Below are 25,916 nucleotides of genomic sequence, written 5' to 3' on the forward strand. Positions count from 1 at the left end.
ACTACCCAGGACTTGTATCTTAATGCTAAGTTGGAGAGGAGTTCATCTTTAAATCTTTACAAAACTCAATTCATAAACGAATGACGAGTTGTAAACAATTTCAACATCCAACTTATGGCAGATTGTAACATGAATTCGGCATTGTACAAATTTCTGTCAAAGCTCAAAAGAAAGAAACATCCACACACAAAAAAATACATTCTTTTAGATTTTCCCTCTCTAATTTCCCAGGTCAAAAAATGCACAAAAGAAAAACAAGAATCTCGGCGTTCAGTTAAATACGGCAACTGAATCTCGGCGACTAAAACTTTCTATTCCCAGTAGTTTTCAACTAAACAGATTGGTACAAGTAAAAACGTCCACGTGTATATACCACTATAAAAAAAATAAAAACTCTCCTCTCCGCGGAGCCAGCAAGATTCCAACACAGACGAAACCAGAAGAACGCACGGGAGAGGGGAGAAGCGCGACTGCGCAGCGAACCCAGAAAGCGAGAGGGGGAGCTGCCGCCGCCGCGCTCTCACCGTCCCCATCTCCCTCCATCTCGCTTTCTCGCTCCGTCCAATCGCCGCGTGACCGTGGGAACTGATGCCCGTATCCTCCGCCTTCTGATCGAATCCGGCGAAAAAGACTGGTTCCGTGTCGCCGGCGTCGCCGGCGATCTTGATGGCATTGGAGTCCGGGAGCAGCGGCCGCGGCGGGAGTGGATGGGGCGGCGGGTTCAGGTGCCTGATGCGGCGGAAGCAGGTGGACTCCGATCGGGTCCGCGCCGAGGGCCAGCCGCAGCTCGCCAAGGAGCTCAACGTCCCGGAGCTCGTCGCGATCGGTGCGGCTTCTTCTTTGTGATTCCGTGTTGTGTTTCTCTTTTTCTGTGAATTCCTGGTTCTTCGTTTCGCGGGAAGGTCTCGGCTTCGGTAGTTTTTGAGCGCTAGTTCTTTTGCGAACTTTTAGCGAATCCTGGTGAGGACGCAAGCTTTGTGCGGGGGGATTTGTTGGGCTGATTGGGCATTATGCTGGCAAATTTGATCTCGGTCAATGGAGTTGATTGGAATTTCTGATTATTACTTGTTTGATGCGGTTTACTGCATTAATTGTTTTGCTCCGAATTAATTTTACTTAGACTTGCTGAATTTGAATTTTTTAATCCTTCTGAAACACTGACGACAACATCGGATTTTTTTCCCATTCTTTTGTGAACCACATGGTGTATTCTTTTCTTTCTCTTCAAATAAAGGAGTACAGTTGTTTGTAATTTTATATTGTTTGGGGGATGGCTGCATTATTGTGTGACATAGCTCAGACATGCGTCACGCGGGCATGTCCCTATTTTAGGTACTTGCTTTCCTTCCACTTGTTTAGTTGTTTATAGGTCAGTCAATGTTGGTTGCCAACTATCCCGCAACTGTCACATTGTAGATTCGTAAGTTGGAATGCTCGTCCGTTGCTGTCAATAATGTAGTACTATAGTAAGCTGTAAGCTGGTGCAAGATTTATCACAATTGTAACTAGGTTATAATGAGTTATTTACTTGAATACTTGTTGTTACTGAGGTTGGATTTAATAGATAGGTGTGATGGACTGAGTTAGGTTCTAGAGTAATGAAGTTTGTAATTTCCACTTCCTCGGAGCTTACTATTAATTCTTGTTAATGAACCACTGCATTATCTATCAGGAGTCGGTTCCACAGTTGGAGCTGGAGTATATGTTCTTGTGGGAACAGTTGCTAGGGAGCACGCTGGTCCAGCATTGACAATTTCCTTTCTGATAGCTGGAATAGCAGCAGCGCTTTCAGCTTTCTGTTATGCCGAGCTTGCTAGCCGTTGCCCCTCTGCTGGAAGTGCCTACCATTACTCGTACATCTGTGTTGGAGAAGGGTAAATTGCTGACCCATGACTCAATACACATTCTTTTATGATAATTGAAATAAAATCGCTTTTGGATAAGTACGGTGAAAGAATAAATGAAGAGTTGCACCTTAAGGTTCGATAAACAAATACCTCAAATAAACTCACATGGTCGTTTTATTTACCTAGTGTTGCCTGGTTGATTGGATGGGCTTTAGTGCTGGAATATACTATTGGTGGATCTGCTGTTGCCCGTGGCATATCCCCCAATTTAGTAAGTGTGATTTCTCTAGCATCTAGCTTCTTTCAGTGGCATTCAATCAATGCTTTGAACCGTATGCCTATTTTAATGAACTTTCTTTATCTTTCCAGGCCTTGTTTTTTGGAGGACCGGATAGTTTGCCATGGATTCTGGCACGCCATCAGCTTCCATGGTTCAATATCATTGTTGATCCCTGTGCTGCCGCTCTTGTTTTTATTGTGACTGTTTTACTGTGCGTGGGAATTAAAGAGGTGGACATTTTGATTGATTCATAAGTTTTTATTCCTTTTCTCCTCAATTATAGAACATGATGACAATTCTATTTGAATTATTGCAGAGTTCATTTGCACAAGGAATTGTAACAGTTCTGAATGCTTGTGTAATGGTATTTGTTATTATAGCTGGTAGTTACATTGGCTTCCAAATAGGATGGGTCGGCTACAAGGTTTCTGATGGGTAATGCATAAATGCTTGGTGCTTCCTTTCATTTCGTGGATTTGATTAGTAGTTTGTTCATGGGTGTCTAAACTTTCCAGGTATTTCCCTTATGGAGTAAATGGAATGCTTGCTGGATCAGCAACTGTTTTCTTTGCATACATAGGCTTTGATACAGTCGCTAGTACAGCTGAAGAGGTAAGGAAAATCCTATCTGCCAAAGCTCATGCACTTTTGTACAAGAGTTAGTCAGTTTACCCTCTTTTGATCATTGCAGGTAAAGAATCCACAGAGAGATCTGCCATTGGGAATAGGAGTAGCCTTGGCTATTTGTTGTGCATTGTATATGGCTGTATCCGTTGTTATTGTTGGGCTAGTACCATATTTTGCTATGGACCCTGATACTCCTATTTCATCTGCCTTTGCCAAACATGGGATGCAATGGGCCATGTAAGTTCTGTATTTTTTTAATCCCCATGTGTATGACAGTCTTTTAGCACATTTGTCATTGGATTACTCATTTTTCCATCTAATTTAGGTATGTTGTGACAAGTGGTGCTGTTCTTGCACTTTGTTCAACCTTGATGGGCTCACTTCTTCCACAGGTACACACATTTTAAAGCATACTGTGAATAATTCGTGATTACACCCAGTAGCTTACAATGCAATAGGATTTGAGTTAATTCTAGATTTCTAGTGCATGGAACTTCTAGTTCTACTGACAGTTACTCCACAACCAAAGTTGTCCACCTAGCCTCGTAACTAGCCAAAGCTGAATAGTTCCAAAACTTTGCAAGATATGATTCTTCTCGAATGCGCAGTTTGATTTTCACATCTAACTCAAACATTGTCGATCAATTACATAACCATCCTTCATTCGTTTTCAATTGAATCCCATTAATGCCAAAAACGAATTTGATGTGCCATGCCACATCTGTGACAGGAGATGTTGTAGACATGTACAAAGATGGCCCTGCGAAATCAGCACTAGGCAGACAACAACAGCATGGCACGACATGTTATACTTGATCTCACAAAATTATGATTTTACTTATTATTTCTCGCAGCCTAGAATACTTATGGCCATGGCACGAGATGGGCTGTTGCCATCCTTCTTCTCTGATGTTAACAAGCAAACACAAGTACCTGTTAAAAGCACAATTGTGACCGGCATCTGTGCAGCTGCTCTGGCTTTTGCAATGGATGTTTCACAGTTGGCAGGAATGGTAAGGAACCAGCTGTCTATTATTTATTTTTTGTATATCAATGGTCATTGTTAAGAGAGACCTTAAGGATTGGAATATCTCTAAAGAGATAGCTTTGGATAGGAGCGCTTGGAGACTAGCTATCAATGTGCCTGAACCTTGAACTTATTTCTTTCGGGTTTCATCTCTAGCCTACCCCAACTTGTTTGGAAAAAAAGGCTATGTTGTTGTTGTTGTTGTTGTTGTTGTTGTTGTATATCAATGGTCATTATTACATGGAATATAAACTTCCTGCAGAACTACACGTGCATGCAAGCATTATAAATGCTGTAATGTGGAGATAAAAAAAGGTATTTTTGTTGCAGGTCAGCGTAGGCACACTCCTTGCATTCACCATAGTTGCTGTCTCGATCTTGATACTCAGATATGTCCCTCCAGATGAGGTCCCTTTGCCACCCTCCATGCGAGAATCATTCTGTTTGAACCAGGAGTGTGATATGGAAAAGGATAGGGATCTTCTTGGAGACGGGAATTGCAACATATCTCAAACAAAGGATGTGATTGTTCTTGTCGAATCAATGAATGACCCTCTCATTGGGAAAAGACAACATAGAGGTACACAAAATTGCCCTCAGGTTTTATTCTACTTCATTGTCCCACAACAGATACATTTTACTTCAGTTAGCTAACTAGAACGAGTTTCCATGTTAATTCTTTAGGCAAGATGGACGAGACAAAACGTCGAAAGATAGCCGCTTTCAGCATAGGATCTGTGTGCGTCGGGGTTCTGATCCTCACAGCTTCAGCCTCTGTGACATGGCTGCCTTTGTAAGTACCCAAATAATAACTGTCTGAAAGGATACTAAGATCCTTCCATTGGTCACTTTTATGATCTAGCACATTAACAGAAAGCTGAAAGCTATTGTCCTAACAAAAAGTATCTGTCCTACATCAGTCTCCCAATATGTATTGGCTGCATTATTGGCATTGTGCTTCTTCTGACTGGCCTTGGCGCTCTCTCCTGGATTGAGCAGGATGATGGCAGGCACTCTTTTGGTCACTCTGGAGGTACTGCTAACAAATTTATGTAATGCTGTTTGCCAGTATATTCAGACTGAACAGGACCTCTGTGATTTATTTTCTTCAGGATTCACATGCCCATTTGTTCCAGTGCTACCAGTTATGTGTATCCTGATAAATACTTATCTGTTGATAAACCTGGGGTTAGTATCACTATCTACTCCATTGTCGCGTTTTCCATCCAAATTACTGTTTGTGGATGACTGACTTCTTCTCTCTTTGTGATTCATCGAACCGCCCTTTTGCAATGTGTTCTTCAGCGGTGACACGTGGATGAGAGTTGGCATATGGCTGCTGATGGGTGTTCTCGTGTACATTTTCTATGGGCAAACCCACAGCTCCCTAACAGATGTTGTTTACGTTCCGGTAGCGCAAGCTGATGAGATATACAGGAGTTCATCAGAATACGTATCATAGAAAAGAAAAGCTGCAGTCTCATGTGGCATGATATAGTTGTTGAAAAATCAACAGATGATATAGTTGCTGAAAGTTCGACGATCATCGGTTGCAGTTTATTGGTTATCTGCCAGGAAGCAGGAATGGACTGCTCCTTCTGTCACATTTGGCCACATAATCTCATGGATGCAAGATATATGCTGTGCGAGGCAGATCAATTTATACATTCTTGGAGTGTGCATTGGTGTGGTGTATATAAATCCAATTGGGTGGAGTATGTGATATATGATGTGGTATAATTGATGTACAAGCCATTTGTGCCGAAAAATGGGTGGACACTGAAAACAATTGTTGAAATATTACACAAATTGAAAAGCAGCCACCTTCTTTTATGTCATCAACAAACATTCTCTTCACGTTTTTTGTTTAGTTGCTGATGTTGCCCTTGGTCTGTGCGAGGGAAATGTCTATTACACTATTGTCAAACAAGCTAGCCTCCTAATGTAAAATTTTACTGTTAATACTCAGATCAAATGTGCCATTCCAACACACACGGTAGCCTCTTAATGTAAAAGTTTAGGTTTAACACTCAGAATTCAGATCAAATGCGCCATTTCATGCCTGCGGGCTTCAACCTTTTTCAGGTGATGTCGATATATAGTAGCTAATAAAAAATCTTGAAGTGGTCTGCTATGGTTCATTCCTGAGACTGACCACCATAGAACTCATAAAACAGACACTCAGAGAGAGAGAGAGAGAGAGTTCCTTTTGTGTAACATTTTTTTTTTGAAAAAGAACTTATGAAAACCGTGTAGCCAGGGGGGCCAAGCCTGAAAACGCTCGAGCATGGGCCCACTTTAGCTATCCACGTTGTCGCTCACACCTGGGCTTCACGGCCCAACACATCGGCCATAACGAAAAGATGATATCGGCCCACCGGAGGCAGCCCACCCAGATCTCCGCACCGAATAATTCGTCGTCTCCTTCCCCTAGTCTCCACCACTCCCCCCCCCCCCCCCCCCCTCTGCTCGCCCCCAAATCGTAAACCCTAGCCGTGCCCCAGCGCGAGGGCACCCAACGCCGCAGCCATGGGCGCCAGTCGGAAGCTGCAGGGCGAGATCGACCGTGTCCTCAAGAAGGTCCAGGAGGGTGTCGACGTCTTCGACAGCATCTGGAACAAGGCACGCCCCCAGCCTCCTGCAATTCTCTCTGCCCCTGCGGATTTCTTTTTTTCTCGCCGACTTTGGCGAGTTATCTGATGATTTTTTTTTGGGGGGGGGGGGGGGGGCAGGTCTACGACACCGAGAATGCGAACCAGAAGGAGAAGTTCGAGGCGGACCTCAAGAAGGAGATCAAGAAGTTGCAGCGGTACCGGGACCAGATCAAGACGTGGATCCAATCCAGCGAGATCAAGGACAAGAAGGTGAGAATTGCCGCGGGTCCTGCCCCTACTTTCGCTTTGATGTCTGTACATGGAGGGGCAGGGGGATGTTTATGATGCAATCATGCAATGCTGCTGCTTGCTTGCTGCATGCAGCGATCTATGTACAGTTATGCTGTTGTATTTAGTTAACTGCTAGGTCGACGGGTGTTTTGAAGAAGCGCTCTTGCGTATGGTGGTGATCAGTGAGTAGGGACCTTGATTGAATCTGTTCCTGTTACCCTATATCAGTTATGATATATCATAGCGGTGATGATTCAGGTGATAGGGCGTAGGTGTCCTGATGTAATTAGTTTCTTGTCTATCCTGTCGGCATCAAGGGTGAAAAGGTTTTTTAGGTTATTATTGATAACGCTCCTTTTCTTTTGCCGTTTTTGGCCTTAGTAGCCGTGCCATTATTTAAATTCTCTTGCACTTATGATGCTAGACTGTCATATTAAATAACAGGCATTCAGATTTTGTTGTTATTGGCTTTTCTATAGTCAAGATTGTCCGCTAGTCCACGTGCTACCTAGATCTCAGTAGCTTTCATCTTGGGTTTTTTCCTTTTTCGGTAGGTTAACTTGTGAAGGTAGGTGGTACCTGATACTTAGTGAGACTTTGAGATCACTCAAGTCCAATCACTTCACTTTTTCTCTGTACAATGTTATGTATCTACGTTTAGTGTTCTATGTGGATGCCTTTTATCTGTTGTATTTAGCAAGAGTAGTCCATTACTGGCAGTTTATAACAAAAATCTGGGTGTCATTGGCTCCTCAAGGCTACTGGATGGCCTATTTGTATTTGGAATTTTTTTATGGAGCCACATACTGAGTAAATCACATTCTTATTGAAATACAGAAAACATACTGTGCTTTAAACAGAGTTTGCAAATAAAGAATAGACTTATAGACTTATAGTGAAACATTCTTTTGATGGAGTGTGAAGGACTATAAATCTATTTGGTTGTGGAATAAAAGAACTGATACACAAAAGATCTATCAGAAGGTCTCAATTAGGAGATCTCATGTTTTAAAGTCAGGGAGTCCTGAGAGACTCAGAAACTTTAAAGAACTTTGTTAGTATCCATCTCTGCCTCTAGTGTGAAGTATAGCTGCCTACAGCTCATGATGCGGGGCTTTACATCTCTCCTTGTAGTTTTCAAAGGCTATAGCTAGATTGAGGCGCCGTAATCACAGTTTTGAGATTCCATTTGAATTTTGATTTAGGCATCTGCTTCACTTAAGCCACTATTTTGTTTTATATGTTCTCTCAACCCTTATAAATCATAGCAGCTGGAATTTATAATGTCCTTAAGCCTTTGCTAACTTTGAGACAAAATCTCACTGAATCAGTAGCAAAATGTTGGTTCTGGAGTTGATGTAGTTTTTTTTTTTCGTTCATAAATTGGTCAGGTCTCACATGTTGCAGTCAATTCTTTATTGGCATCTTGTTGTTGGCAATCTAGTTTGACCATCCAAATATATACTTTTGGCCTGATTAAAAAAATTTAGTATGATGCTCTAAGAAATGTGGTATTTACAATAAATAGTTTTCTCTACATCTCGGTTTCTATCTTTTTTGGTGAAACAATGTTTTTTCATCATAAGTTGTGTTATTGATTTGCAAATGTAGGTATAACTTTTTAGTTGCACTTAGCTTATTGTTCTCATTTTAATCCATTGTGATATATGTTGACATAGGTTAGTGCCTCTTATGAGCAGGCTCTGATGGATGCTCGGAAGCAGATTGAACGAGAGATGGAACGGTTTAAAGTTTGTGAGAAAGAAACAAAAACCAAGGCCTTCTCAAAAGAAGGGTTAGGTCAGCAACCAAAAACTGTAAGCTCTTGTACTTTTGTTTGTGCTATCATAGTTTTCTAGCTTGGTGTGCTTATTCAGTTCTTTTATATAATATTTTGTTCGTAAGGCTTAGGTCTGAGGATACTAGTTATAAATTATTCTGTACTATTATTCGGGTAGCCATGTAAGGGTAATATTTCTTAGGTCTCGTATGATTAATTCCTCTCAGGCACATTTCTTCCTAAACTAGTTAAACTTTTTAAAGCTGTTAACTAAGTATTCAACATTGGCGTTGACGTTGAGATGCAACAATTCAATGATGCTACTTAGACATCCAGGAACTAAATACTGCTTTATCTACACTCATGAGTTTACTTCATGATTTATTCTAAGTGATAAGAAGATTAATAGTCATCGCTCATTTCTATGGTTGTTGTATGGATGATTTTAAGCTTTAGCTTATCATCAGTTGTTTTGTATCTCATTTGATCCAGCTCTTGGTTTATGCCTGCTTCACACACCTTGTTCAGTGCTGATTTTACTCATCACAGTCTAGTAGTCCACTACTCTTGTACTATTTTTCTTGAGTTGCCATGTTTCTCGATATATGCAGCTCCCACTTCCTGGCTAATAATTATCTCATTTTGTACAGGATCCCAAAGAGAAGGCCAAAGCTGAAACGAGGGACTGGCTTAATAATGTGGTATGTTGGAAATTGTTAGCCGCTACTTTTGTACTCTTAAGTTTCCATGTCTGCTTTTTTGTTCTTTATATAACTGATTTATATAACTAAATTGCAACATATGGATAGATGCTATGTTGTTTGAGAATACATTAGTTTTTAATTTATTCCTAATGACATAGGTTATGCCCCTTCTGCCTCAATAATATTTCTCTTATTCTGATGATACACAATTCAGAATGAGTGTAACTAGTTTCTTTGATTTGATTGCTCTGAAAGTGTCACACTGATCCTTATTTGTCTCTTGTAATTTACGTATTGTCTAGTGTTTTTTTTTAAAAAAAAATTCTGACGACTCCTGCTATGGCTCTTAATTGCTGACGTGTTGTGAGTGCTTGCAATATATCTAATGTGCTTCCTGGGCCATGTTATCTTTACAGGTTAGTGATTTGGAAAGCCAGATTGATAACTTTGAAGCAGAGGTTGAAGGGCTTTCAATTAAAAAAGGAAAACAAAGACCACCTCGACTTGTATGATCCGTTGTATTTGTTTCATACCGATCATGTTTTAATCTGTGTTATGGAACTTTTTCTATAACCTGTACTATAAGAACTTAAGTGATTTTGCATAATTAGGTACATTTAGAGAAGTCTATTACGCGACATAAAGCTCATATAAAGAAATTGGAGTCAATCTTGAGACTTTTGGATAACGATGAGTTGAGTCCTGAGCAAGTCAATGATGTTAAAGATTTTCTTGAAGACTATGTTGAACGTAATCAGGTGTGATTTTCTTCATATTTAGCTTATTTTCCTCATAGTTAGCTTTCATAATATCCTCTTTTGATTTTGTTCCATGCTAATTGTGGTAGCATACAGGCATATTATGGACCTTTTCTTTGTTCCTTATTATTTCATTCATTCATATTTAGGAAGACTTTGATGAATTCAGTGATGTTGAGGATCTCTATAGCACATTGCCTATGGAGAAGGTTGAAGCACTTGAAGACATGGTTTCACTTGCTCCTTCCAGTCTTGTGAAGGTAAAAGCTATAAGCTATAAATGCTGGTTCTGTGATTCTTATGATCATGTTAATAGAAACAACAGGCAAAATTAACAGATTTAATGTGATTCCCTGCACCTTACGTGTTTACCCTTTTCTTCTTTCTTTTGGCTTTTGGATGTAGTTATATGCTTTTCAGCATTGTTTCATAATTTGCAGGGTGTTGCTTCTGTTTCGACTAGTGCAGTTTTGAGCACGAAGAGTTCAGTTGCAACTTCATCTACTCAGGCATGTGCTGTTAGTACTTGTATTTATTGTTCGAATATGATAAACAGTGCCTGCTTTGCTGCTGCTTTCTTGTGAATTTCAAAGTGCTAATGCTTAACCTGTTAATGTGTGTCCATTCCCTTTACCCTTTGGAGCTACCATTTCAATTTCCTTTGGTTTTGCTACTCTGTTGGTACAATAAGAACATCTCCAAAAATGATAAGGGTGTTATGTTTCAGGCGTGCCTCAAGTCTTATTTTGATTCTTTTATGCCTGCTGTCTTGACAACTATTTCTTCTTTTTCAGCCTACTGTATCAACAACTTCTTCACAAAGTACATCACAAGATCAAACAGAGGAGACGGTTTCACAAGAAAGCAATCCTGAATCAACACCACAAACACCACCTTCGAAAGGTGGAAATCTTGGACCTTCAGTGCCAGTTGTGCCCATTGCTGTCAGTACTGGTAGTGTGGCTTTTTCTGTCCCTGCGGAAACAATTAATTCCCCTGTGCGGCCGACTGTTCCTACCACAGCGGCTGCAATACTTTCTTCAGCTACTCCACGAAATGCTCCAGAGAGTATGCCTGCTGTAACCTCAATTCCTGCGAACTTATCTAGCACCTTGAAGGATGATGACAGCATGAGTTTTCCTCCACGAAGACCATCTCCTGCCATTACTGAAATTGGAATTGGTAGGGGCATAGCTCGTGGAATAACTAGTCAGACGTTAGGTACAGCTCCCATAAATATTGGTCCAGTTCCAGGAAATGGATTGGTTAGTGCACTTCCTGCAATAAATGACTTGTCCAAAAGAAATCTATTGAACACTGACGAGAGGATTAACAGTGGTGGTCTTTCTCAACAGTTGGTTTCGCCTCTTGGTAATAAAGTTCAACCACAGCAAGTTCCTAGGACTAATGATGCAATTAGCTCTGACTCTGCTAGTACAAATGAAAACCCTATTATTGGAGGAAGAGTATTTTCTCCTCCAGTTGTTTCTGGTGCTCAATGGAGGCCTCAAACTGCTGGTGCATTTCAAAATCAAAGTGAAACTGTATGTACCTCTTCTTTTGCTATTTTATTTTTATAGTCCACTTGCCCTTGCTCACTTGATCATACTTCATAAAATATTTATCGGTGTGCCATATACTCCCTCAATTCTCTTTTGATAGCTATATTTCTCAAATGTTCATAAATGGCAGCTATATTTGCTATTGGCATGGGCTGTGGCAATAAATAGCACTAGTAATGAGGGGTTCCCAGTTAAAAGATTGGAGGACCAACAAAAAAGTTTGTGTTGCATTTATTATATGATAAGGTTATTTTCTTTGGTCATTGTGTCAAGGTGAAATATAGCTATCAAAACAGAATGGAGGGAGTATAAGTTAATGGTTCAAGGAAATATTCAGTTTCTTAGTCTATCAGCTACTTCATACAGTAATTTCAGTGATGTTTTGGAGTATTTGTACCTCTGTTAAACTTATAGGGTGTATTAGGAGTGGGGACAAGAGCCCATGGTATGAAATCAAGGCAATTAGAAGAGAAAATGACCAAGCTACCCTTATTTAAGTATAGTGTAAGCATCAGATGATAGTTATTGAGTGTGTGTAGGATTTTGGGATAAATCAGGGCAGTGATTGTAAAACATCAATAAATTTGCATGAACTCCCTGTATTTTGACAATATAAAAGGAAACAAGTGTGTATCAATTTAGATATTCAAGTAAAAATTTTAAATTTTTTCATATCAATTTCTTTGCTAATATTTTGATTGGGCATTGAAAATGGCACAGATTATTTGTCTAGGAAAATTCTTTTGCAATATTGCAACTTTACTAAGTATTGCAAATATGCTATGATAACAGTTGCTTCTTAAAGTCACATCTTGGAGGCCATTTCAATGTCCAAAATATCAGCCTTTTCTTTTACTAGAGGGTTACTGAAATCATATGGAAGATATTCTAGGTTGCTTCTTGATTTCATTTGTGAACTTTTATTGTTTCTCTCCATTCAGTGCTCACTGATGCTTTTCTACTGAGAACTTTTCACTTTTGAACTTTCGATAATCCCTCCTTGGGATCGCAAATATTTTATTGCCTATATGACATTTTTATCACTCTGCTACCAGAGTCAATTTCGTGGAAGGCCCGAGATTTCTGCCGACCAAAGGGAGAAATACCTACAAAGATATCACCAAGTACAGCAGCAGCAAGGCAACCTTCTTAATGTTTCTAATATAGCTGGCATAAATCAGAAGCAATTTCCTACACAGCAGCCAAATCCTCTTCTGCAACAGGTTCTTCCTTCTGTTACTACAATATTAAAATTTGATGCATTATGTCAAGCAATTTAAGAAATCTAACTAGCTGAGCACATGAATGTTTTTTTTTTAAAATTCTGTGTTTTCTTCTTGAGGTGTGTTCTCTGTTTGTCACTGTTCTACTTTGTAGTCTTGCATTGCATGGTGCTATCAGCCTACCATGCTAATAATCTGTTGATGACCAAATCAACTAAAAATGAAATGATGTGGGGATAACGCTGTTTGCCTACACGGCCGTTTAGCCTGCTTACACGCTGTATAAATGCTACACACTGGTTAGCCATGTCCGTTTAATCAGCCGTTTATCCATTTAATGACCATTTAACCTGTTTAAATGGCCGTTTAGTCCGAATAAAGAGTTAAAACGGTAGGTGACCGTATGTTTAGTGTTTACCGTTTAGGCTAACACTCATAATCCTGAATGTGATTTACTATCTTTTAATCCTCAATGTGCACACGTCCCTGCTTATGCACTATTGATTAGTTTATTTATGCAGTTTAACTCACAGAGTTCCTCTATATCCTCCCAAGTGAACCTTGGGCTTGGAGCTCAAGTATCAGGTATGACCTCTGCTTTCTCATGTCATCTGCAACGCCATAATTCATAAGCCCCCATTTCTAAAGAAAATGCACTGAACACTGACTTTTAGTTGGGCAAAAAGTTTCAAGTGTCTAAGTTAAGATGATTAATTGTTTATTGTGTGCCTTGTACCTGTCTGTTCAGATGCTGGCCATGTAAAAAGTGAAGAACAACAAAGTTTGGCTGAAGATGTTGGTGTTGAATCTGCTGCAACAACTGGAGCAAATAAACAAACAAGTGAAGATGACACAAAGATTCCTTATCCGGTATGTCAACCTGTTTCACATGACCGCTCATGAAACCAGCTGTGGCTGTGTTATTTGTTTTTCAAACCGTATTAGGTAACTGAGTTCAGTTACTTTGAAAAATGAATTAATATGAAAAGCTGAATTTACCTAGTTATAAAATCAGTTATATAGAGGAACTCAACTTAAAGTTAGATTTACAACAGCGCGATTGCTCCTAAAAAGCAAAGCATGTCAATAGACGGTCAATTATGCGTATAAATGTATCAAATATGGAAAATGAAATACCTTAGGAACTATGAATACGTCACTCATCAAGGAAAACACAGAAGATTATAACATTTCAGGTTTTTGTGTACCACTGAAATTTTGAGAACTTGATATATGTAGATACTTTAATCCTTGCTAAACATCCAATGGACAGTTGAAGCATTTATGTCCTGGGAAACTAATGTGTGGTTGCTAACATGTTATTGCATTAGTTCACGTTTTGCATATCCTGTCTTTCTCTTCAAGGTTCCGAACTTCTTATTTTTATAATGATCATCTATGTGATGGACCATTATTCTTATGATCCACGCAAGCTACTTGACTTACCCTCCTGTACTCTTTAAATGACATTCCAACCAATCTGCACATAATCTTTTTGCTCCTGTCAAAAGTCAAAACACTGCTTGGAATTCTGCTGTTCTGTGCTTAGCTTCCTGTAATATCTCAACACAATCTTTTGGTTTTGTTTTCACAGAATCCTTCAGCACCTGCAGCTGAAAACAGTCAGCTGCCTAGGGAAACTGATCTATCACCTGGGCAGCCTTTGCAACCTGGAATGTCATCATCAGCTGTTGGTGTTATTGGGCGAAGAAGTATGCCTGATCTTGGTGCAATCGGGGATAACCTCACTGGAACCTCTGCAAGTTCTGGTCACGATCAACTTTATAATTTGCAAATGCTTGAAGCTGCATTCCATAAGCTTCCACAACCCAAGGACTCAGAGCGTGCTAAAACTTATGTTCCGGTATGGGTTTTTGCACGATATTGGTGCCTGCTACTGAGGTTTGAGTATATTTTTCTAATTTCTTTATATACCTTCATTTTCAGCGGCATCCTGCAGTCACCCCTGCTAGTTACCCTCAAATTCAGGCACCGATTGTATCAAATCCTACCTTTTGGGAAAGAATTGGTAGCGACACATTGGCTACGGATATGCTGTTCTTTGCATTCTACTATCAACAGGTTAGTTCTCCTAGTTCTTTCCAACTTTGGAGTTGTTTTCCTGCCATAAGCAGCGAGTTTTCAGCAGTTGTCAATTGTTTGGTCCTAATGATGTTCTTTTTGCTGCTATAGAACACATACCAACAATACTTGGCTGCTAAAGAATTGAAGAAGCAATCATGGAGATTTCATAGGAGGTATAACACTTGGTTCCAGCGGCATGTGGAGCCACAAGTTACGACTGATGAGTATGAGCGAGGCTCCTATGTGTACTTTGATTTTCATGTCACCGATGATGGCTCAGGATGGTACGTGGGCCCTCACTACATTTATGTTTGTTCGCGTGGCAATGACACCTCAACATTGCCAAATGGGTTATGTATTTGTTTACTCGGTAAGGTGGCATATAAGGTGCTACAGTTGTGCTGGTGGCTTCTAACCTGTTATTAACACTGCCTGCAGGTGCCAAAGAATCAAGAATGACTTCACATTTGAGTACAACTACCTTGAGGATGAGCTGTCGGTACAGACAAACTAGAGTGCCATCGACATGGCAATAGGTCTAATCGAGCCATTGTCCAATGTGAATCCTGTAACATTTGGAAGGCGACTGACTGTTAAAATCCGGGACTCTCTTGAACAATTCCCGAACTGTGAGTGAGGTTTAAGCTACCCGTGCATTCTAGATTCTGAATGCACCGTGTGTGCCTCAGCTGTACATGGTCGTTTTAATCTGCCTGCCGGAGTCATGGATCCCGGAAATTTATTATGCATCTTCCTTGGCGCCTGTGTTTAATTTCTGCTTAATCCTGTCAATTTTCTAGTTTCTGTTTTGAACCTAAAACTTTTGAGTGATGTTTTCCAAAAAGTTTAATGTTGGAGCTTGTTTTGAAAAAAAAAAGAGAAATGTCCTTTTTAGTTGAATTCTTTTGAATGTGCAGTAATTTTTTGGTTCAAACTTTTACTTGCATTTTGAATTGATAATTTTCCAATTGTAGGTTTGTAGCGCGCTAGCTAATGCTACCTCATTTTCTGGATTTTGTCCATGTAGATTATTTGTCATCTATCAAAAAATCCTTGTGGATTAACCACATAAATTTGGTGCTACATGTTTCGTAGCAAACTTAAATGGAGGTAAAAGTATTGAAGTTTTCCCCTTGTGAGTTAACAACGTAAATTTGGTGCTACATGTTTACAACAATTTCCAAATGAGATTGTTGTCACTAGATTTATACCGAAACGCACATTTTTAATATGCAAATCTTCCTATTTAAAGTACTATATTTGTATACAAGCTATTGGTCGAATAATATTAGAAACCGTGGTGATGTGGTGACGGACCCATATACACCTATATATCTCTTTTCGGGGGGAAATGAGTCGCCTCATTTTTTTTCCCTGTCGGTCGTGGGTGTCGTTCTCCAGCAAAGGGGCTACCCGCCCTCCGGCCCACTTCGGCACTTCCTAGAACGATGGATCTCTTCGACAAGCCAATGCTCTGTAGCTGACGTAATCGATGAGACAGTAATTCGACGAAGCGTAGTACTCTTTCCGTCCCGGAAAGACTGTTTATTTTCTTCAAATTTTTTCTCACAAAAATTGTTCATCTAGATTGTAGTAAAGTCTATCTAATTAAAGTAATATCAAATACCAAAAAAGAATTGTATTGGGAAGGACATGCAGTCAATTAAATGTTTGAGTAGATGTTATTTTTCTAGTTCCAATGCATTTGTATTTATTGAGAATTTAGAGAACAAAATAAACAGCACAGTCTTCATTCAGAACTGCTATAGTTAATTAGAGGTAACATGTCATTTTCTAGTATTAATAACATGTTTGAAAATTTCTAAACGAAACGGTTTTGGGGGGACGGAGGTAGTACAGTACATCCTCCTGCTGTCCTGCACGCATCCCCCGGTCAGTGCATCTCTCTATCTCGCCGCCAGCAGGGGAATCCTGGGATGTCGAGCTGCCTGCTCATTTTGATTTCGCCCAGCACAAATTGATGCTGCAGTGGAGCCGTTGAGAAGGAGACGGCGATAGATATCTGTTGTGTGTTCTGCATCGTGTCGGTCGATCAGGTCAGGTACCCCGTGCGTTCACTGTTAAGGCCGTACGGCCCTCGCATATACTGGGGGAACAAAGTACCAGTAACGCTGACACGGAGTCATGGGCTTAATTAGAGCCTGCAAATCGATCGCGGCTACATATGGAATCATGCGGAGAGAAAGAAAAGAACAAATCAACGACACGCAGATGCGGCGCACTAGCACGTGGTGTGCGTGGGATCCAAATCGCTGGGATATGATCGATCGACGTGGAGGATCATGCAGCTTATTACGAGGCGAGCATGCAAGCTATCTAGAGAGCCGATGATGCGCAAGGTATAAGGTTTATTTTGCCGCAGCACGCCAGGTCGCCAGCGCATGATCACCTCACCTGCAGCAGGTGGAGCGCTCGTGTACAGTGTACACGTAGTACAGTCCGAGTAGATGCTCGTAGCCTTTTACTTGCTCTGATCCAATAATTAAAAACTGCTCGGTGATGCTGGTCGCCGGCGCTAATCCACCGCGTGTGGTCAACGGGTGCTAATAAGGTCAGTTTTAGTGGAGTTTCATGAAGAGTTTTATGACATTAAATATCATCAATTTTATTGACGTGCCAAAGAGATAGAAGAATAGAATTTCATAGAATGTGATGAGAGTTTCATCACCATGAAACTCATCTGGCACGATTACCTAGTTTTCAGTCTAGGTAGGTATCTATGCCCATAAAACTTCCACTGAGACTAAGCTATGACCGCGCATCGCATCTCTCTCTGCTGGTCTGGATGGCAGGCCGGGCCGCAGCCTCGCCCAAACGACGGTCCCTTCTCGGAATCCCGTACAGTGCCATACTGGTCGGGTCAGGTTCGTCGCGTATCGGCGTATGTGCGCTCCAGGGTACAGTGCTACTGTACTTGCTACGGGCTCGTGCACACTGCAAGTCTGCAAGAGCAAGACATTTGCCGATCGATTGTCGTCTGGATCCATCAGTGTCTCATCATCAATGGGTCGGGTTAATCTCAACAAAAAAACAAAAACAAAAAAAAATCAACGGGCTGGGTCTCGGGGGCCGGCCGGCGCACTGCGGCCGCTCGCGCGTCGCCGGCGAGCAATAATGCGACTCGAACGTTGCGAGCTGCCCGCGATGCGCGACACGGCCGCCCGTACGGCGGCAGGAGTCCGGCCAAGGCCATATCCCCCCGCGCGCGAGCTTTTGCCATTTAGCAGCCCGGAGGGCTGCAGCTGCAGTGGGGCCGCGCTCGATCACGTCCGCAAAGGCGGTGGAGGCGTGGAGCAGCGCCGCTGCTGTCAGGGATAGCTGCTAGCCGCCACCGACCACACTGCGAGCTTGCCGGGGGGCAGTGAAGGCGCGCGGGGGTGGAGCTGAATGCGCCACGGATTTGATGCGACCGTTTGGAGATCGGCGGCGCGTGCAAGGTGGATGCATGGTGGCGCTAGCCCGCAGTTCCTGGACGGGCAGCGCGCCCATGGCTCCGCGGCGTCCACTAGAGCGTGTCTCCCTCACTCCGCTGGGAGCCCGGGAGGACGTAGGGATGGAATCGCCAAATTAAAATTTTAAATTAAATTTAATAGTTGTTATTTAAATACATCGGACGCATTAGTTTAATGGTTTAATTTGACAGTCCTTTCTCAACCCACGTCCCGATCGAAACAACACCGATAGTCCCACGCGAAGGTGAGTGCAGATGGTACAAGTACGACACAAATTCGAAAATATAGAAATATACACAAGACTCTGCCATAAATTTTACAAACCAAATTTGAATACAAACATAATTTACAACTTTACATTGCCGAAACTAAGGTTCGCATAGAGGACCTACAACTACCACAAGTGGACTCCTCGACTACCACAAGTGGACACCGAGGAGTTCGCTAACTAAGTGTCTGTCTCCACAACCTCCCATCCCTCTGCATCCCGACGGATGAACTTAACGCAGCAGGAACAGAAGTCTACGTCTGTGTGTCCTGAAACAATATTTCAACAAAACCCCTGAGCAACTAATACTCAGCAAGACTTACCCGACAAGTGGTATAACTTAATCCACATACCTAGACATGCAAGGCATTTGGCTGGTGGTTATTTTGCAGAAAAAGCCTCTAAAGTGAATCCTTAATTTCAACTTTTAGCACCATATTCTATATGTTTAAATCATCGACTAGTATTTGCATCTTGTAAGCAACCATAACAAACATAGAATATTAATCCAGGATAACAATTTCCAAACATCACTTATATTCCATAAAGCATTACTACGATGCGGTGCTGCGATCAAGGTGCTCATATCCGAGAGCGACTGACGGCGAATCGATCCGTTATAATCTTGCAAGGTGGACCTAACCAACATGGCACGCAAAAGCCCGGTCGGACCCCACACACCAACCTTTTCCCTCCCCGCCTCGAACTACAGAACCGCCCCAGCTGCATATATTCAGCTGAACTCTACGAGAGACCACCAAAAGTAAACTCATGCAATCCCAATTCTCCGCGGCCACTCGACTCGCCCTAAGGGGTGGGTAGAAGTTCTGTACTTTCGAAGCAAGGCAGTACTCGGCTTACCGGTTTTGACTACCTCCTACTCCCGGTATGCGGCTAGTACAATTCAAACATGATTACAGAGCCAGACAACGAACGGTCCTTAACCGACACAGACGGACTAACCTTTCCCTGCCCGGTCTCCCAATTCTTTTCCTTTCCTACATATGCCAATATTCCATATATTCACAATAATGAGATATCCTATATCTCGCGAGTGGGCAGAAATCACTCGACTTCTACCGAGATCTAGTAAGCATAGCGTGTCTATCGTCCTATTCATACTAGTATACTCAAGGAAACCTAGGGATAATGCAACTAGGGTTCCAATCAATTCTGAAACCTAATGCACAAGTATTAGAAATATATATAGGTGTCAAATTTGAAATAATAGGGCATGCACCGGGGCTTGCCTTCGGGCTGCTGCTCAGAGCTACAGTCAGACGGGCCTTGGGCCGGGTTCTCACGCCTCTCCTCCTGGGCTTGATCCGGCTGCTCCTACGGTGCCGCTATCACCTCATACACGACGTCCTCAACGACGGATGCTACACGAATGCATATGAAATAATTGAGTGCAGCTCTATGATGTAACTACTATACTTCAACTGGAATGCCCTGCGGACTGTCCGCGCCCAAGTGGTGGACCGTCCGCGATACAACTCTGCAGACCCACCAGAACCAACTACCTCTCTGGACAAATTTCAAATCTATACGGCGGACTGTCCGCTCTCAAATAGCGGACCGTCCGCAGTTTAACTCCGCAAAACCACCTGAGGCAACGACGCCTCTGGACAAATTTTAAACTCTACTGCGCACCGTCCGGCCTTCCTTGGCGGACCGTTCGCAGTTTAACTCTATCAATCCACCAGAGACAACAACATCTCTGGACAAAATTCTAGACTCTACGGTGGACTGTCCGCCCTCCAATAGCGGACCATCCGCAGTTCAACCCTGCGAAACCCACCAGAGACAACATCGTCTCTGGACAAATCTCGAACTCTACGGCGGACTGTCCGCTCTCCAATAGCGGACCGTTCGTAGTTCAATTCTGCGAAACCATCAGAGACAACAACGTCTCTGGACAACTTCTAACCTGACTTGCGGACTGTCCGGCCCTCCTAGGCGGACCGTCCACAGTTCATATCTTTTGACACCGCGCGCCGCCACCAGTGATGCCGGCGCGGTAGCGCGGCGCGTCGTTCCCGCCGACGGTGGCCCGACCGACGGCGAGGCCAGCACTACACCATCTACTGGACGAGATGCACACGGGCATGGGTGATGCACGCGAAGAAATCAAACCTAACCTAGTCGGCGACGTGCGGCCCGTGGCGGTCAAAATGACTTTGTCGAGAACGTGCGTGGAAACGATGTGAATGTCGAGGAACGAGGGGAGCACGAACATGAGTGGCTCACTTACAGTCGATTTGAGCCCTTGGACGAAAGAAATGGTGGCCGGGCGATGGAGTTCCACGGCGAGGTCGAGTTTGGGGCGAAACTTGAACTGGCGGCCAGGGAATCCGGGATTCCCGGCGAGGTGGGGGGTTGTGGCTGTGGTTGGAGGGGTTGAGGAGGGAGCTAGGGAGGTGGTTGAGCTTTGGGTGCGGTGGATTTGAAATCCATGGAGGGGAGCTCGCGAAATCGGCCGGCGAACGGGAGGAGCTCAAGCTCCGTCCATGGCGTCGGGAGGGAGAGGGAGAGTGAACTGAGAGAGAGAGAGGAAGAGTGGGCGCGGGTGGGTGGAGGGGAGTTGTACGCCTTCAATGCGGTGTACTGGGGTGGCCGGGGACGACCTCGACGGTCGGCACGTGGCGGCGATCGACGAACCTCGGTCTCGGAGTGGTTGAAACAGGGCCGTCGCGGACCGTCCGCCGCCCCAAGCGGACTGTCCGCGAGGCAGGGTGTTACAGGACGGAGCGGCATGCATCGGAACTACTGTGAAACTCCACTCTCCCGATCCAGGTGCATCTTCAAAGTATCCCTAGATGGGAGTAGAGGGAGGCTGGGAGATGGATTCCATCGTGGAGGGCGGTGGGGAGGGAAGAGTACTAGAAAACATGAAAGAGATTTGATGTGGTGTCGTCCACGGTTGCATACTTGTCAACCCACCAACAATTGATGAGCGGTACAAGGTCGAGATGGTCAAAGAAACACAAGCATAATTTTTCTTTATAACGTTAGACCTCTTGTAACAAATACTCTTTCTATTTTAAATTATAGATTGTTTTAGCTTTTCTAGATGATAACATTTGCTTTGCACCTGTCTAGATTTATAGAAAATACTATATATCTAGAAAACGCCAAAACAATTAATAATCTACAATGGGAAAGTAGCTTATTCACGGCAACACTAAATATACATTATATCTAGTAGATTTACAGGAAATAACATGTATCTAAAACATCAAAATAATCTATAATTTAGAAGGAAGGAAGTAGCTTGGTCACGCCAACACAGCCATGAAACAATGCAATGCAGCATCTCCAAATCCGTAGGTTCCCCCTCTTCAAATAAAAGTGATACTCTTTCTCGAGGGAAAAAAAGTGATAATGAAGTACTAAACCGTAGCCAGCCCCACCCGTCAGAGCGCACCCCACGCCCCGGCGGCGACGCGACGCGACGCAACGATCCCCGAAAAGGATCCCAGCGCGAAGCACAGCACCCGAACAGGCGCGCGCCGAGGCCGTGCACGCAGCCCGGCGGCGCGGGATTTCCGCCGCCGGCCGCTCGTGCCGTGTCCCGTCGCGTCAATGCCGTTGCCGTTACCGGAAACCCGCCAGGCAGTCGCCGCCCCAGCCCAGCCCGGTGCCAGTATGCCACGGCACCGGAACCGCTACCGGACAAGTCTCCGTGCCCGCAGGCCTCCCGCCCACGTGGCGCGCACGGCCGTCCGACGTGTCCGTGGGGCCCGCCTCCTCCCCGCCCGTTGCCCCACCCTTTTAAACCCCGCCTCCGCCTCTCACTCTCTCACAGCACAGTCCACTCCAGCTTCTCTCTCCGCTCCTCTCCTCTCCAACGGTCATATTCTCCCTCGCAACACACACCCAGCCCCGCCGAGGAGAAGCTTCCAGGGGATCGGAACCGAGTAGTAGCCTTTTCCCACCCCGGCGGCGCCCGCGATGGTGGCGGAGGGGGCGCGGCGGCGGGTGGTGGTGGAGGTCTGCAACGCGCGGAACCTGATGCCCAAGGACGGCCAGGGCACGGCGTGCGCCTACGCCGTCGTCGACTTCGACGGCCAGCGCCGCCGCACCGCCACGCGCCCGCGGGACCTCAACCCGCAGTGGGGGGAGCGCCTCGAGTTCCTCGTCCACGACCCGGACGCCATGGCCTCCGAGACGCTCGAGCTCAACCTCTACAACGACAAGAAGGCCATCGCCGCCACGGGCAGCGGCCGCCGGGGCGGCACCTTCCTCGGCAAGGTCAAGGTGGCGGGCGCCTCCTTTGCCAAGGCCGGGGACGAGGCGCTCGTCTACTACCCGCTCGAGAAGCGGAGCGTCTTCTCGCAGATCAAGGGGGAGATCGGGCTGAAGATCTGGTTCGTCGACGACCCACCGCCGCCGCCGCCCGCCGCGCCGGCTGCCGAGGAGAAGGGCGCCGATGCGGCGGCGGCGGACAAGAAGGAGGCGCCGGCCGAGGGGAAAGAAGGGAAGGCGCCGGATGCGGCTGCTGCCGCCGCCGCCGCGCCGGCTGAGGAGAAGAAGGCGGAGGCGGCGCCGGCCGAGGAGAAGAAAGCGGAGGAGGCCAAAACGGAGGAGAACAAACCAGAGGCGGCGGAGAAGAAGGACGACAAGGGCGGCAAGAAGAAGTCGCCGGAGAATGGAAAGAAGGACGGTGGGAAGCCGAAGGAGGAAGGCAAGGCTAAGGAGGAGGACAAAAAGGACGCGGCCGCGCCGCCGCCGTCTCCATCCAAGCAGGCGCCGCCGCCCTCGCCTTCGAAGAAGGACCTGGCGATCGCCGGGATCGCCGGCGACCTGGAGATCCGCCCCCAGAGCGCCGCCGAGAAGAGCATGGCGGCGTCTGGCGCCAGCGCGTCGTACGACCTGGTGGATCGCGTGCCGTACCTCTTCGTCCGGCTCCTCAAGGCCAAGCGCCACGGCGGCGGCCAGCCGCTGTACGCGCAGCTGGCCATCGGCACCCACGCCGTGCGCACGCGCGCCGCCACGGCCGCCGACGAGTGGGACCTGGTGTTCGCCTTCCACAAGGACAGCCTCACCGACACCTCGCTGGAGGTGACCGTTCACGAGGAGGCCAAGAAACCGGCCAAGGAGGGGGAGCCCGTCCCTGCGGATGCCCACCTGGGCTTCGTCTCCTTCGACCTCCAGGAGGTCCCGAAGCGGTCGCCGCCGGACAGCGCCCTCGCGCCGCAGTGGTACACCCTCGAGGGCCACGGCTCCGAGGACGGCGCGGCGGCCTGCGACGTCATGCTCGCCGTGTGGGTCGGCACGCAGGTCGACGAGGCGTTCCAGGAGGCGTGGCACTCCGACTCCGGCGGCTACCTGGTGCACACCCGCTCCAAGGCGTACCTCTCCCCGAAACTCTGGTACCTCCGCCTCAGCGTCATCCAGGCGCAGGACCTGCGCCTTCCGTCCCCGCCGGACGCCAAGGTGAAGCAGTGCGGCCCCATGTTCCCGGAGCTCTACGTCAAGGCGCAGCTAGGCGCCCAGGTGTTCAAGACCGGGCGCGTCCCGCTGGGCAGCGCGGCGGCGGGGACCTCCAACCCGAGCTGGAACGAGGACCTGCTCTTCGTCGCCGCGGAGCCGTTCGACCCGTTCCTTACCGTCGCCGTCGAGGACGTGTTCTCCGGGCAGGCGGTGGGGCAGGCCCGCGTGCCCCTGTCGACGGTGCACCGGCGGGCCGACGACCGCGTGGAGCCGCCGTCCCGGTGGCTGAACCTGTGCGGCGACGAGGCCCGGCCGTACGCCGGGCGGGTGCACGTGCGCGTGTGCCTGGAGGGCGGGTACCACGTGCTGGACGAGGCGGCGAACGTGGCCAGCGACGTGCGCGCGGCGTCGAAGCACCTGTCGAAGCCGCCGGTGGGGATGCTGGAGGTGGGCGTCCGCGGCGCCGCCAACCTGGTGCCGATGAAGATCGCCAAGGACGGCGCGAGCGGGTCGACGGACGCGTACGTGGTGCTCAAGTACGGGCCCAAGTGGGCGCGCACGCGCACCATCCTGGACCAGTTCAACCCGCGGTGGAACGAGCAGTACGCGTGGGACGTGTTCGACCCCTGCACCGTGCTCACCATCGCCGTCTTCGACAACGTCCGGTACAAGGCCGCCGGCGGCGACACCCCAGCCAAGGACTCGCGCATCGGCAAGCTCCGCGTCCGCCTCTCCACGCTCGACACCAACCGGGTGTACACCAACACCTTCCCGCTGACGGCCGTGCACCCCGTGGGCGTCCGCAAGGTGGGCGAGCTGGAGCTGGCGATCCGGTTCACCTGCCCCTCGTGGCTCACGCTGATGCAGGCGTACGGCAGCCCGCTGCTGCCGCGGATGCACTACGTCAAGCCGCTGGGCCCGGCGCAGCAGGACGTGCTGCGGCACACGGCGATGCGCATCGTGTCGGGCCGGCTGGCGCGGTCGGAGCCGCCGCTGGGGCCGGAGGTGGTGCAGTACCTGCTGGACACGGACACGCACTCGTGGAGCATGCGCCGGAGCAAGGCCAACTGGTTCCGCGTCGTCGGCTGCCTCTCGCACGTCGCCACGGCGGTGCGGTGGGCGCACCGCGTCCGCACCTGGGCGCACCCGCCGACCACCGTGCTCGTGCACGCGCTGCTCGTCGCCGTCGTGCTCTGCCCGGAGATGATCCTGCCCACCGTCTGCCTCTACCTGTTCCTGGTCCTCCTCTGGCGCTACCGCGCCCGGCCGCGGCAGCCGGCGGGCATGGACCCGCGGCTGTCGCACGTCGACAGCGTGAGCCCCGACGAGCTCGACGAGGAGTTCGACGGGCTCCCCTCGTGCCGCCCCGCCGACGTGGTCCGGATGCGCTACGACCGGCTGCGCGCCGTGGCCGGGCGCGCGCAGACGCTGCTGGGCGACGTGGCGGCGCAGGGGGAGCGCGTCGAGGCGCTGCTCTCCTGGCGCGACCCGCGCGCGACGGGGGTGTTCGCGGTGGTCTGCCTGCTGGCGGCGCTGGTGCTCTACGCCGTGCCGTTCAAGGTGCTGCTGCTGGGGATGGGGTTCTACTACCTCCGGCACCCGAGGTTCCGCGGCGACATGCCCTCCGCCGGCTTCAATTTCTTCCGCCGCCTGCCGTCTCTCTCAGACCGGGTCCTCTAGTCTCATGCTGAGACTACTGATCGCTGATCAGTCTAGTTTTCTTCTTCCATCATGTTTTGATCCCGCTGTGTCAGATGGTTTGGTCAGCTGTTGCAGCCAGCAAGCCTCGGTTGATGAGGCTTCCTGATCGATGCTAGCAACAGCAATAATAATGTGTATTTTATTCATTCGTTTATGTAATCAGTTTCCCGAATTTCGGATTTACATAGGGATCATCCGGTTGATTGCCTGCCTGATCGGGGTGAAATGAGATGAAATGGCTACCATTCATCGGTGGAAAA

General features: G+C 46.7%; 3 protein-coding genes across 6 annotated transcripts; all 3 read left to right on the forward strand.

Moving 5' to 3' along the window:
* Nucleotides 1-395: 395 nt before the first annotated feature.
* LOC120650209 (cationic amino acid transporter 2, vacuolar-like) lies at nt 396-5,623 on the forward strand. The gene is made up of 14 exons (XM_039927240.1): nt 396-826; nt 1,673-1,874; nt 2,034-2,118; nt 2,217-2,357; nt 2,444-2,562; nt 2,643-2,739; nt 2,819-2,991; nt 3,080-3,146; nt 3,609-3,767; nt 4,112-4,361; nt 4,466-4,574; nt 4,702-4,814; nt 4,894-4,969; nt 5,087-5,623. Exons 1-14 carry the CDS (start codon nt 667-669, stop codon nt 5,241-5,243), a joined length of 1,908 nt encoding a protein of 635 aa, XP_039783174.1. The 5' UTR covers nt 396-666; the 3' UTR covers nt 5,244-5,623.
* A 567-nt stretch (nt 5,624-6,190) lies between these two features.
* On the forward strand, nt 6,191-15,550 carry LOC120650213 (CCR4-NOT transcription complex subunit 3-like). Of its 4 annotated transcripts, none has more exons than XM_039927248.1 (17): nt 6,191-6,403; nt 6,514-6,645; nt 8,367-8,483; nt 9,097-9,147; nt 9,567-9,656; nt 9,762-9,908; nt 10,058-10,168; nt 10,349-10,417; nt 10,703-11,173; nt 11,264-11,452; nt 12,526-12,693; nt 13,215-13,278; nt 13,442-13,563; nt 14,288-14,557; nt 14,641-14,775; nt 14,887-15,062; nt 15,217-15,550. In XM_039927248.1, the coding sequence occupies exons 1-17, from the start codon at nt 6,311-6,313 to the stop codon at nt 15,290-15,292; spliced, it is 2,481 nt and encodes an 826-aa protein (XP_039783182.1). In that variant the 5' UTR covers nt 6,191-6,310; the 3' UTR covers nt 15,293-15,550. The 4 variants fall into 4 exon arrangements, with proteins under 4 accessions (XP_039783182.1, XP_039783180.1, XP_039783181.1 ...); XM_039927247.1 differs by having other exon boundaries at nt 6,224-6,403; nt 8,346-8,483; XM_039927246.1 differs by having other exon boundaries at nt 6,193-6,403; nt 10,703-11,452.
* Nucleotides 15,551-22,307: 6,757 nt separating this feature from the next.
* Nucleotides 22,308-25,916, forward strand: LOC120650215 (FT-interacting protein 3-like). Its single transcript, XM_039927249.1, has one exon. It carries the CDS (start codon nt 22,474-22,476, stop codon nt 25,633-25,635), a length of 3,162 nt encoding a protein of 1,053 aa, XP_039783183.1. The 5' UTR covers nt 22,308-22,473; the 3' UTR covers nt 25,636-25,916.

The sequence above is a fragment of the Panicum virgatum genome, chromosome 9K (genome assembly GCF_016808335.1).
Source record: "Panicum virgatum strain AP13 chromosome 9K, P.virgatum_v5, whole genome shotgun sequence".
Taxonomy (NCBI): domain Eukaryota; kingdom Viridiplantae; phylum Streptophyta; class Magnoliopsida; order Poales; family Poaceae; genus Panicum; species Panicum virgatum.